Source organism: Epinephelus moara, chromosome 6 (assembly GCF_006386435.1).
Source record: "Epinephelus moara isolate mb chromosome 6, YSFRI_EMoa_1.0, whole genome shotgun sequence".
Taxonomy (NCBI): Eukaryota; Metazoa; Chordata; class Actinopteri; order Perciformes; family Serranidae; genus Epinephelus; species Epinephelus moara.
In genome coordinates, this window is record NC_065511.1 from 31369014 (window position 1) to 31382997 (window position 13984).

At 40.2% G+C, this 13984-nt stretch overlaps 2 protein-coding genes across 5 annotated transcripts in view; both read left to right on the forward strand.

Annotated features, from left to right (window-relative positions):
* Positions 1-38: 38 nt before the first annotated feature.
* Positions 39-7001, forward strand: leng1 (leukocyte receptor cluster (LRC) member 1). The gene is made up of 4 exons (XM_050047864.1): positions 39-632; positions 2923-3105; positions 5191-5498; positions 6401-7001. The coding sequence occupies exons 1-4, from the start codon at positions 501-503 to the stop codon at positions 6618-6620; spliced, it is 843 nt and encodes a 280-aa protein (XP_049903821.1). The 5' UTR covers positions 39-500; the 3' UTR covers positions 6621-7001.
* A 3755-nt stretch (positions 7002-10756) lies between these two features.
* lmtk3 (lemur tyrosine kinase 3) overlaps positions 10757-13984 on the forward strand; it is a 29491-nt gene continuing 26263 nt past the window's right edge. For all 4 annotated transcript variants that reach the window (XM_050047816.1, XM_050047819.1, XM_050047817.1 and 1 more), the window contains exon 1: positions 10757-11009. In XM_050047816.1, the coding sequence (XP_049903773.1) occupies positions 10919-11009 (91 nt within the window). In that variant the 5' untranslated portion in view covers positions 10757-10918. The remainder of the gene's footprint in view (positions 11010-13984) is intronic.

Genomic DNA, 13984 nt, shown 5'->3' on the forward strand with positions numbered 1-13984 from the left:
TGCAAATACGTGTGGCCAATGTTTACTTCCTGTTTGTATCAACTGGTTCCTGTGGGGCTGCTGCAGCCTCAAGCAGGAGCGACTCTTACTACAAGTCGGTGACAGTATTTGCTTTTATTTTTATTTTTTACATTAAATCGCTGAAATGATAAGTTTGCTGTGGAGGGGCAAGTTAAATGTGTCTGCTCGCTGCGGTGTCATTGAAGTGTAGCGTTAACTTGGACAGTAGCAGACTTTGGCTAACGTTAGCTTAACTGCTAAAGGGGAAGCAAGCTGACTGTAACAGAAACACCAAAACGGTGGTATTTCTCTTTTTAAATTCTTCATATTTGGACAGCTTTCAATTCAACTCATTCTCCAGATTCCTCTTGCTACAACCGTTTTGGTTTTATGAACAAATTGGGTGTTTTGCCCGTGCACTTTCCCACTTCACTCGAAGCTAGCCCGCTAAGCTAGCTAACTGCTGACCTACAGTATCAACAGTCGTCAAGGCAACAACAATGAACATCCTTCCGAAGAAGAGCTGGCACGTGCGCAACAAGGACAACGTTGCTCGCGTGCGGAGGGACGAGGCCCAGGCGGCTGAGGAGGAGCGCGAGGCCAAGCGTCGCGTGGAGCGTGCAGAGCAGGAGGTGAGCCCGGTGTTGTCACGTTGTTTCCCGGCATGATGCTGATGCTGCAGTGATGCTGAGAGTGATGAGTGGTTCCTACTGTGCTGACCTGCAGAGTGTCACACTGAGCTGTCAGACTGTCTGAGTCCACCTCCAACTACACAAACCACACACACAGTACACAAGATAAGTCAAATTAAGTTTCCTAATCAGTCTTGTAAATGAAAAAAGTTTGCTGGTTCTTATAGTTCCAGAATATCACTTCATATAAGCTTTAAGTATTAAGGATAAAGCATCAAAGCAGTTCACACCAGGGCTGTAATTATTGCTAGATTTCAGATCATTTTCTTGATCAATTAAAGGAACAGTGTGTAAGATTTAGGGCGATTTAGTGGCATCTAGTGGTGGGGATAATGGATTGCAACCAGCTGAAACTTCTCCTGGTTAGAATTCCTTCATTGTTCATTGTTCAGGAGGTTTTAATCGGGAACTGAATTATCTGCAGAGGGCTCTTCCTCAGCAAAAGAAATGGAACAGGCAATTGAAACCGGCACAAACACTGAATAAAGCAGGTCCACGTTACAAACAATATTTCTCGGACGCTATTAGACAGGCCGCTAGCCCAGCACCTGATAACGTGTGCCCGCCTCATTTCTGATCCAGATGTTCAGGAGGTTTTTACTGAGAGCCAAATTGTCCACAGCGGTGGCCTCCTCTCAAGAACAAAGCAGGTGATGTAAACCAGTATAAACACTGAATAAAGCAGTTTCATGTTATAAATCAGTGCTTCTCAGATGCTGTTTGGCATGTCTGAGGCCGACTGCTAGCCCAGCACCTGCTAATGTGTACCCAACTTTTTTCTCTGATAAATTGAGATCCAGATGTTCAGGAGGTTCTTACCATGAGCAGAATTACCCACAGAGGTATCTTCCTCTCCAAAACAAACAGCTCCAGTGATTAAAACCGGCAAAAACACAGAACAAAGCAGTTGCATGTTACAAATCAGTGTTTTTCTGAAGCTCTCGTCGGAGAGGGACAGCTTACTACAGTGGCCGACGGGAAAATGTGAGTGGCCCTATATCCAGAGCCAGTGTTTGGTTTCTGCTCTGGGCTTCTGTTAAAACATGATGGTGCAACATTAAGATCTCCATAGAGGAGGATCCGCACCCTATGTAGATATAATTCTAGGGTAACAAAAACACAAAAACAATTATTTTCAGGTGATTATACACTAAAGAAAACCCAATTATTTATTTCATATTTGCCAATATATCCCCCGAAATCCTATACACTGGACCTTTAAACCATCATTTGATCTATGAAATGTTAAAAAGATATTAACAACAATTTTTCAGGGCCCAAAGTGACATCTTCAAATTGCTTGTTTTGTCTGACCAGCAGTCAGAAACACAAAGATATTCAATACAGCAAATAAAAGCAGTAAATCCTCACTTTAAGAAGCTGAAAACAGCAGATGTTTTGCATCTTGACTAATTATTTCAGCTCTTAATTCACACTCAGGATTAGCAGTCGTGCTAATATGTGGATTGAATGATTGGTATTTTTAACTTTGACAACTCACACACAGAAAGTTACATTTTTTCTTCCTCTCTGCCTTCATCGAGGTGAAATCCCTGACAGCAACATTAGACAGCCTCACAGAAGAATACCAAATTAAGACATCCAGATACACGGATGGTCGACAAATTCAAGTGGCAAAACAACAAATGCAGATGATTATGTTTTATCTGAATCCAGTTGAACACCTGTGGGAGATTTTGGACCAGTGTGTTAGCTGGTACTCCACACAGCCATCACCAGAACAGAAAAACACATGAAGACACAAACACACCACAGTTTAGTTTAATATATTTATTTTTTTCTTTAATTTGTTACCCATGTGTTTCTTATTTATATTTCTAAAGATGATAATCTGTGTGAGTTTTAAGAAGCACACAGCATAAACAGTTCAACTGAATAAAGATAGAGCATTATTATTATTATTTTGGACGTGACCACTAGACGACCACTGGACTTACAAAATAATCCTTAAAGGACCATAAAGTGTTCCCTTAGGAAATCAGAGCTAACTAATATTACTTTACAGATTTACTCTGTTGCTGCTGTATTGTGAAGTATCTTTGTAAAATACCACAAACAAGGATGAAAGGCTTCATGGTTGAAGCTTTAGTCATAGTAAATAAATAACGAGACTGAAGCAGAAGGAGATTTATGTGGCGTAAGTATGATATGATGCATGATAAAGATGCCTTTATGTTTAGTTTGGAATAACAACTCTTCCTCTCCACAGGCTCGTACAGAATATCTGAGAAGGAAAGCTCGAGCTGCTCTCACTTCAGCAGGAGAAGGGAGGCATGATGACGATGTCGGTGAAGGAAGTGGAGCTCTGGAGCATCTTAATCTTTTTCCCCTGGAGGACTCCTCGGAGAAGAAGGGGAACGAGGAGTATCTCAAAGAAAAGAAAGATGAAAAGGTGACGCTGCTGCTTCCTCTGTCACTCTCACATGTCTAAATCATAAAGATGCTTAAAAAGTAGTCATTTATGCTTTAATAACATGTAAATAAATAAACCCTGAAACATTATTTTCAGTTTTGACCTTATTCTCTCACAAGATCCACATGGGATTTCCAGAGCTTTCAGCCACATCTTGTCTCCTTCATTAATAGACAGTTTGCTCACTTGTCATGGAGATGGTTTAGTTGTTATTTTCTTGATGTAAGTGTCATTTAACCACTGATCTGACTGATCAACTATATGAGATGTGACTGAAAGCTCGAGAAAAAAATAAGTAAGTGGACCTTGTGATAGCAATATTTGTCAAGCTGCTATTTTTTTCTTTTACGTCATAAGTATTGTACATGAAAAAGCCTGTGTGGTGTGGGCCTCGTTTCACAAGGGTCTTGAAAGGGCTTAGCCCCTCAGTTGTATGTTTTTTCCTCTCTATTTAAGTTTTATGTAACTATAGAAAAATAGCCAAAAAAAATATTGATAGAGATAAATGTGACGGCTGTAAGGGCGCTGTCCATAGTGCTGAAATAGAGCAGAGAAAGCATGCGAGACAGCTGCCAGCCACAACAGTTGTTTACTCATACCTTCCCTCTGTTGATTTTGACCGAATCATTCCTAAATTAAAAATATATATATGTAGCGCTCTGCTAGTGCTACGTTCTTCAGTGAGTCTGATTAATAAGTGTTTTCTTTGATTTTGATTTTGGAAAAATGGCGTCATGTTGCTGTTATTTAGTCTTTCTGAGGCTGTTGCATGGTTAAATTATGGAGATAGATTTGTTTCAGTATTTGTGTTAACAGATCGACAATCCATGTGTTATAAAAAAGATCTGCAAATACACATACAAATTCCACAAATGAAAAATATCTGTGAATACATCCAATTAATTTACAAATAAATGAAAAGCATTTGTAAATTCTTAACATTTGCAACTGTCAAATATTTGTAAATCCAGTTTTTATTTGTGAATCTGCATTTTATGCGCACTGAGTCTTTTGTTTTATTTCTGGAATCTGTTTTGTATTTGCAGATCTGTTTTATATTTGCAGAATAGTTTATGAGTTTACAAATCTCTTTTGTATTTGTGGAGGGTTATTTATAATAACAGATTACACATTTACACACGGATTGTTGATCTGTTCACACAGATTTTATTGTGACAAATGGATCTTCATATTTGTGTATTTACAGATCTGTTTTATATTTGCTGAATAGTTTTTTGAGTTTATTTAATTTTTTTTTATTTATAGAACACACATTAACACATGGGTTGTCAATCTGTTCACACAAATAATAGTAAGACGACTCTATCTCAGTATTAAATCAATGAATTTAATTTAACGAAAAAACTGCCTGTGCAATTTTTAACAGTCCCGTCAGTCACTTCATCCTGGCGCCTGGCCTGGTTTAGTGTATATTTACTATTTCACACAAAGATCTTTTATGAACTAACATGAGCAGGTAACCGTCTGGTCAAACACACCCTGTGTCAGGGTTTGTTGCTGAAATAGATATTATTGTACCACAGGGAGTGAGGATGTGATTAGGACATTTTAAAAACACAGTGTTCCTGTTGTGGCTCATCTATCCATGGAGATGTTTGAGCAACAGTTAAACTTGTGTCTGTACATCTTTAATCAATCAGTCATATCTAGATGCTGGTACACTGAGTCTGATATTTAAAATCAGCGGAGGCAGTCAGTCTCTTGTTGTGGTCACAAAGCAAGAAATATCCTGGACGCAGCCCAGCCACATTATGCATACAAGCAGTGTAAACAGATGGAGCGTGAGAGTGGGGAAATACTAATGCAGACAGAGAGTCAGATAAATAAAACCATGGGAGACACTGAGCTGCTATTTCAGGGCAAAGTGTTAAAATATACGGATGTGATCCAGCTTTATAATCAAATCTCAGACATTAGTTAAGCCAACGGAAAAGTGAATCATTTTACTAGTTTGCCCTTTTCTACATTTGGCATCTTTTGGCACTGCTATCACTGCACGACACATTTTAATTACTGTTAGTTTTCCTTGTTCTTTTTAAACAGGAGAAACAGGAACGAGCCATTGGCTTGCTGGTGTCTCTCGGACCCCAGCCAGGGTCTGAAGTCACTCCGTGGTACATGAAGACCAGCAAAGAGAAAGAAGAGAGAAGAGAAAAAGAAGAGAGGAAAGAAAAAGACAAGAGGAAGGGATTAAGTGAAGAGGAGAGAGAGAAGAAGGATCGCAGATTGAAGGATAGTTTAGACCCACTGAAAGATATGAGGAAAGCACTGGCTGTAAAGGAGAGGAAATACCACAACAGCAAGAAAACGGAAAAAAGAGACAGAGGGGAGAAGAGGAGCAGCGGAGAGAGGTAACAACAGTTTATCTTGTTACATATAATCTTATAATAACAAACTAATATTATGTTTTAAAGCATCAGATATGATCATTTAATTTGGTAGATTGATTTCAGCCCGGTAACCCAAGTTTTAAAGGGTTAGTTCAACATTTTGGGAAACAGACTTATTCTCTGTCTTGCTCAGAGTTATTTGTGTGACCTGTTTCTGTGTACGGTGGATGCCTCTCTCATTCATCAGCCTCGTTATGTTGGCACACTCAACATTGTCCCTCACCGTCCCGGTCATCTGCCGCCTAATTTTATCCTCACCATGGACGTTCAGGAGCTCCTGCACCAAGTCTTGCCACATCTTTATGTTGTTAAGTCGTAGCTGTAGCTGAAAACATTCCTGCTGCCATCGCACTTTTTATGAACTGCAGCAGCCTGTGACTGTACATCCCCATTTGCAACCAATGACATAATTTGTCCTCTCTCGGTTGTTAGCGACACTGATGGTGTGCCATTCACATTGAAATCAACCCTGGTCCGAACCTTGCCTGACACATATCTCAACCTGTGTCACAAAACTGAGCTGGTCTAGCGGGTTAACCCTCTCCAACATAAAATCAGTGCTGTCTCAACCCTGGTTGAACCCACAGTTTGAAAGCTGTTTTAGATGATAAGATTGGTAGCACTCACGTCCTTATGCTCAATGTATAGCTGAAGTTAGCAGACAGTTAGCTTAGCTTAGCATAAAGACTGGAAACAAGGGGAGACAGCTAGCCTGGCTCTGTCCAGGGAGACATTTTTTGTCAGGTTCCTGATAATTAAGACATTGGGGCTGTGAAGATGATGATATGAATAAAATATGATGGAAATGTAAATATTCTTATGGAGAGATATAAAGAAAGCTCTGTCCTTGTTGTCTTTTCCAGCTCCATAGAGAAGTTACGTGCCGAGCGCTTACAGAGGGAGGCTGAAGAAAGGAGGAGAGCCCAGGCCCTGCTCGACCAGAGGAACGGAAAAGGGAAGGAGCCAGGGAAGGAGGTGAACGAGAGAGAGAGGCCGTACAACAGCGCATACTTTCCTGAACTTGCTCGAAAGCGCCAAAGACGGGATCGAGAGAGCTGGAGGGAGGAAATATTAAAATCATGAACCATCTTTATTGGTTGTTCGATGAGTTGGTGGACAAATATTGTGACCGGTGTGTTTCCAGATGAAGCAAATGGAATTAAGAACATGGGAAATGTGTCACAGTAGGTTTAGAGCCACACGAAGAACAGAAGTGTAACCTGGTCCTGTTGTTGTCAGTAAGTTAATAAAGGGGCAGCTTGTAGGCCACTTTTTATTTAATTTGTTCACCCAGAAAGTCAGAGGTCAGGTTCATTTACCGTTATCTCCTGCAGTGTTTCGCTCATGAGCACGTCAGCAGGGCAGATGGTCGTCATCACAGGGGGCTTGAAGGTCAGGCTCTCGGCACAGAAAACACGCAGTGAACAACTGTTGGTATCGTTTATATTATTTCTAAAAATCAAACAGATTGTAAAATGATAGAAAATCTGCACACTGAATGAACAATAGTGTTTAAGTAAAGAAATGATACAGTGGAGAGTCGAGCTGAAACAATAAGTCAGTTAATCACTTAGTTTGACAGAAAATTGTGAATTTCACTAATTTTTGAAAGCTAAATTGCCAACCACTCTCTGTTTCCAGCTTTTCTTTGTCATGTATTAGTCAAAGCTGAATTTCTTTGGGTTTTGGACTGTTTGCTGGATAAAATAAACAATGTGAAGATGTCACATTATGCCTTTTTCCTACTTTGTTTGGACAAAATATATCTGCTACTTGAGTAAAAATATTCCGCAGATTAATCAATAACAGAAATACCTATTTGCAGCTCTACATGAGATCATACAGTACATGCCTGCAGTAAAAGTTAATGGTAAGGATAGTAAGACTGTTTAAAGTTCATTTTAATTTGTGTAAAAGTAAAAAAGGTCCCTACATTCATTCCTCATAACACTGTTGTCTGATGTCTGTAAATGAAACCATTTTAACAGGAGACATTTGAACGTCGCAGCAGGAAAAGCACAGGTGTAAATAATTAAATTGATGATGGCTGAATTTCATTTTGCTGCTTCAGTTTCGGGGGCGTGGTGTTGAGCATGCTGGCTCACTGTCACACTGTCATGACTTACTGGGACACTTGAACAGAAGCCATTATGAATGCTATTAGTAACACCTGTGCAGTTTTTCTACTATGACAAGTCAAAATGTCTGCTGTTAAACAGGCACACTCCATCATATACCAACATCACAAAAAGCAACAGAAAATGACATGTTCTTTTATATCACTATAAATGATTTAACAAATACATGTGAAAATACTCAGCCTGAAATAGTTAGTCATTGTTGAGTGATAAAACGTTTAGTCCTTTGGTTAACTTTAGTTTGAGGTGGTAATTACTTGTATTGGATTTTACTAATGTCTTGTATTTTGTCCTGCAAAATGGCCGAAAAATTGAATCAACTTAATAATCAATAATAACCTCCATGCAGGTGGCACTGTAAAAATAGAATAGAATAGACTTTATTGTCATTGCACAAGAAGTACAACAAAATTTGCTCTGCCATGCCCGAGTATAAAAAAATAGACAGTAATAAATACACAAGATATTAGAGATTATTACAGATATAAAAACAAAACATTAAAGGCAGTATTGCACAAGTTGACCCATTATTGCACGTTTGAGTTAAGATGAATGATTCTCAATATAACAAAGGGGTGATTGTAACGTCTCGAACTGCACCAACCAGAAACGAGACAGAACCATGAAACTCATTAAGCACATGGTCCGTGATGATCCCTCCCTCATTCCTGGGAGTTAATTGTGGCCCTTGGTATTTATATGAACATATTACATATGCCGTTACATTCTCCTCTGCAGGTTGGGGCAGATATAACATTTGACTTCTAGTGTTTGAGTCAATATTGTGTCTCTTATGCCCCTTTCCACTGGACAAAAAACCCATGAACAACCAATAAGATCTGTCTTTTGTATATAATAGGAAAGGTTACAACCAGGTCAGATGACATAGTTGTCATGTTTCTTCCCTGTTCCAAAACCAAAATCAAACCCTGGAAAAGTGTAGGGTTAGCTAGCTAGCTACTGAAGATATAGCCTACTGAATGTATACACATGCTGCTTTTGCTTTTTAATGATTATAACAGTGAATAAAGACCGACCCTGCTGTACAGGAACCAGTGAAGGGAAGCAGGGAAACTTTGTTAATGTGTCATCGCATTGTGTGATTCATCAGCGTTCATCCTCACACACTGCGATGACACACAGCTGGTTGAATATCAGCAAAGTTTCCCTTTACACTCATTGTCTTCAGTGTTGATCACCAGTGATGTGGTGGTTCACTTTTACACTGTGATCCATAGAGTCAGCCTCTTTTTAACCTGTTTTTACTACTCAGTGAGTGAGTACGTATAGTGTGTGCTCTGTCTATTGACCCTTTTTGCCTCCAAAATCGAAAATATACCCACACTGCTGATTAATCCCCAATCTAATGGCGTTATCCTCATTGTCTGTCTCTCAACTGCTTGTCATCTGCCTGATTTTCAAAATAAATGTGTATCCTAATGGTGACGATATAGAAAGATGTTTTCGTTGGTCAGTGAATCGATATATTGATCCAGATGGACGGATTCTTACAACCCTACTAGACATATCCTTCAAACACATATTTTAGACCCTTTTGTCTACTTCTCTCTGAAACGATATGAACATATTTCCCATATTTGCTGAGCAACAGTTTTGTGTTGAAGGAATTAAAGGCCTGTCCCAAATATAGGCCTGTTGATTTCAGTGATTCAAGCAAATAATAGCCCGGGCTTTTAATTGAAGTTCTAAATATGCTCTATGATAACTCAGATAGCTTGACGGACCATCAAAAAGGGGTGGGGCTTAGCCAAGGGTCAATTGATCACTGTAAAAAAGTAGAACACAGATACAAGTTACCAATAGAAAAAAAAAATCCAAATAGTTAAAGAGGTTTTTTACCAATAGCCATGTTTCCATCAGCCTGTTTAGATGCGCATCTAGAAGTATCGCATCGCAAAATTATGATGGAAACGCCAAAATTCGAATTAAAATCCCCTGATTCGCACAAACTAAAATACGCTCGCTTTAGCCAGGTTTTGGTTGATCTGAAAAAATGTTGATTTGCAAAACGAGGGATGGAAACAGTTATGTTCGAATTAAGTCTGACGTAGCGCACCTCTCTCCATGGTGATATCCACACTCCGGGTCGGGAAGGCGGTAATGCATTTACAAGCTGGTTGCCAACCGCCAGAAAACGTAGAAGAAGAAGAATGCGAGACTTGTTTTGTTTCCGGTTCTGCGGAAAACTCGCGCAAGTTTGTAGTTTTCACCAAAGTCCGTACATTTAATGGAAACACACAGGATTTGTATTTCTTTTAATGCGCATTTCCCAATGATTCAAATCACTTTTGGATGGAAACATAGCTATAGACATCAAACCAAAAATTGTTACAGTTGCCCCCGGTCTCCCCTATTGCAGTCATGACCCTTTCACATGACATATATTTAAATAATACACCAAAAGAAAGTGTTCATTTTTTATTTATAAGGTGAAGAAGGCTTGCACTCTTTGTAGACGGGTCAGTTAACACTTTATTGTTTTAATATTTATTATTCAATATTATAAGCAAATCACATCAAACCCCAAACCCCCATATGAATACTCAAGTGATATTTAAAAGATTAAAAATTCAATATGAGATCAATATAACCCGCTGCTGAGCACCACATACACATCATTACATCCCTGTGGGAATATTATCACAGATTTTTTTTTTTTTCCTGCTCTGGGTAGCGTTATGATGATCAAGCTGGACCATGACAATGCGCGCCGTGTGTGTCTGACGTAGGCTGGCGGAGGAGAAAAACACAGACACCCCTCCAACACTGTGAGATAGAGGGGGAGAAAGAAATAATTATATATATATTTATATATATGTGTGTGTGTGTGTGTGTGTGTGTGTGAGAGAGAGAGAGAGAGAGAGAGAGGGGAGAAATAGGGGTGGTTGTTGAAAACAGACACAGCGGTAATGTATGTGCACCGAGCGGCGGACTGATGCACAATAGAGCATCTCACACACCGTGTTTAATTGCGGATTAGAGCAGGGGGAGGAGGAGGAGAGAGGAGGAGGAGGAGGAGGAGGTGAGGGGGGGAGAGCACAACAAGGAAGGCAAGGAGACGCTCTTTATTATTAGGAGAAAAGCGGAGGGGGGAGACACAGACAGCGTGAGCCCGGAGACGGCACAGACCGTGGCGGGGGTGACGGGAGAGAGGAGGACACCGATACCGACAGTCGGCGGCGTCGCTCGGATGGTGTTGTTGTTGCTCCGGACGCGGCGACGATGCGGCCACACTGCTGGGTGATGGTAGCGCTGGCGGGGATCATGTCGTACTTCAGCCCGGAGAGAGCGCTTGGAGCCCCGCAGAGGGAAGGTGAGCGGAGTCGGAGGAGAGGAGGAGGAGGAGGAGGATGGGGAGGAAGAGGGGGGTTTGAAAACCTGTCAGTGATGCTGGAGAAAAGGAGCAGAGAGGGGGATGTAGTCAGTTATGAAAAGGCCTCTTTGCTGTGTTATCAGCCTGTATGACTGAGACATAATGCGAATTATTATTGCAGTACGTGGCTGACTTAATGAAAACAGGAGCGGGGCTGATTTGGTGATGGGTAGGGTACCGTATTTGCATGCAGTGATGAAAATATTAAGGGGGGGTGCTTCGATCTCGGGCCTCACATCGATGGCATTTAAAAAAACAGCACATATACTGTATGAATAGCAGCCTAAAACCGTCGGTCAGTGCGAGATATTTAGTCTATAAATAGCCTCCGCTTGGCACTGGAGATTATTTAGCCTATTAACCAGTGCTGGCATCTTTATTTTTCCCAATTTGAATATGCCTTCTTCCCCCAAGATCTGGCAGAGTGTTGTGTTTGTGTAATGTGTGCAGTCATTGTATTGTGGTGTATTGTTTTGATAAGAGCTGCTGGCACCGGGGCTGGTGGAAAAGGCCCTGTGTTAGGTTCCTATTTATATGCAGTGTCTGTCTGGACATCTGTCTAGGGAAAGATGAAAGAATAGCACTGCACAGGAATTGTGCATCATGGCTGGAGCCACCACTTATATGTTTGTGGTGTCATGTAAAGGGGACCCCACTGCCAAGGTGGTTATTTAGTTGTCATATCAGACCCTGTTTTGCAGGTGATCAACAATTAGCTGCATCTCTTTGTGCTCCATGAGCTAAAACTCTGAAACTGATTGATTATCTACAATTTATTTCTATCAGTTAGCAACAGATAGGCCCATTCACCAGCCCACGAAGCTGGTTTTACATGCTGAACACATCTTTACTCGGGCTACCTTTGCGCAGGATGTGTGAAACAAGTGATCCTGCTTCTGTCTGTACTGCAACTTTTTGTAAACAACAAAACAAGAAGTGTTAAAAGTGCTCATTGAAATGAGGCCTACATATTCATCTGGCAAATAAAACAAACATCACTTCACGTCTTTGATGATTTTTTAGCGGGATGCTGATCCTCTTTTTACAATATTTATCGAGCTGGTAAATTATTAAATATCATGACCTTGTGAATGAATGTATTTTTGGATTTGTATGAGGGACGCAGAGAATGAAACTGGGATATTTTAAGACAGCACAGGTTTATAAAGTGTAAGCTAAGTGTTACATTTCAAAATATGGTTTCAGTATCAGTGTTTATGTATCCCCTGGCTTATTATTATTATTTTTCTTAATGTATTTTCACTATTTCACATGCCTATAGTTATTTCAAATTGTCATAGAGTATTTTTAATGTGTGTAACGTGTTATAATATCAGTAAATACAGCTTTAAAGGTTTGTTTAGAGAGTAGTACCTTGCTAATGTTATGTTATATGTGATACCTAAAATGCTGCTTTGTTCACACAGATTCAGAAAAGATAGGCTAAGGGTTGGTATGGTTTCAAAATTAAAGGTCCAGTGTGCAGGATTTAGGAGCATCTATTGGCAGAAATAATATTCATAACTGTGTTTTCATCAGTTTATAATCACCTGAAAACAAGAATTGTGTTTTCGTTACTTGATTTATGGTAGGGCGCTTAACACTTTTGATGAGTTTCGCTCAAGACACATGATGTATTTTCAACATTATGTCACAGAAACCATCATATTTTGTCATGTAACGCGATTGGGTAGCCATGGCTATCCCCTATGACACATCTACTGGAGTTTTGTGAACAACATAGAGCTGGATCTTGTTGATGAGATCATCAGAACAGTTGGTGGTCATCTGAAACTACCGAAAGTGCAACTCCTCGTCCATGTCCTGCATTTTAATGGACAAAAAAAACATATTTATCCTTAATCTACCTTGTTTACTTCAAGCGATACACTGACCACCTCCTTTTCCTGGCTCCCATTGTATTCTCAGTAGATGTAGCCTGAGTTTAAAATCTCTTTCTCTTCAATTAACTCAGTGATCTGATCAAATCCCTCTGTTATCAGAATGCAATGGATACAACGTAGCACAAATATAGATATAGAACAAACATATTTCAGAAGGATATACATACCCATCAGCATCATAATATAACTAAACAAGCCGGCTGGAGGATAGCATCTGGTTACCATAGAGACAACTGAAACCTTTTCATTGTAGCACTCATCAGAAGTGTTGAGCGACTTACCGTAAATCAGGCTTTAGAATGAGTCGTTTATATCTACATAGGGAATGGGTCCTATTCCACGGCGTCCACCATGTTGTTTCTACAGTAGCCCAGAATGGACAAACCAAACACTGGCTCTATATAGGGCCATTTGTGTTTCCTGTCAGCCATCATAGTTCTCCTGCACGCTTAGCACACGAGAGAAGTTTCAGTTCAGATGCCAATAAGTCCTACACACTGGACCTTTACTGTATATCCAATGTATTAGTCCTTCACGGTGTTAAAGGAGCAGTGTGTAAGATTTAGGGGGATTTAGTGGCATCTAGGTGTTAGGACTGTAGATTGCAACCAGCCGAATTATCAGCAGGGGTCTCCTCCTCTCCAAAACAAACGCACCAGGTGAATAAATATGGTATAAACACTGAATAAAGCAGTTTCATGTTACAAATCAGTGTTTCTCCTATGCTGTTTGGCATGGCAGAGACAGCCACTAGCGTAGCACCTGCTATTGTGTGCTCACCTTTTTTCTCCTGTTATTTAACGTGCGTTCACCTTACTTCTGATCCAGACGTTCAGGAGGTTTAAACAGGGAGCCGAATTATCCGCAGAGGACTCTTCCTCTCCAAAACAAATGCATGAGCTTATTAAATATGGTAAAAACCCTGAATAAAGCAGTTTCATGTCATAAATCAGTGCTTCTCCTTTGCTGTTTGGCATGGCAGAGACAGCCGCTAGCCTAGCACCTGCTTAT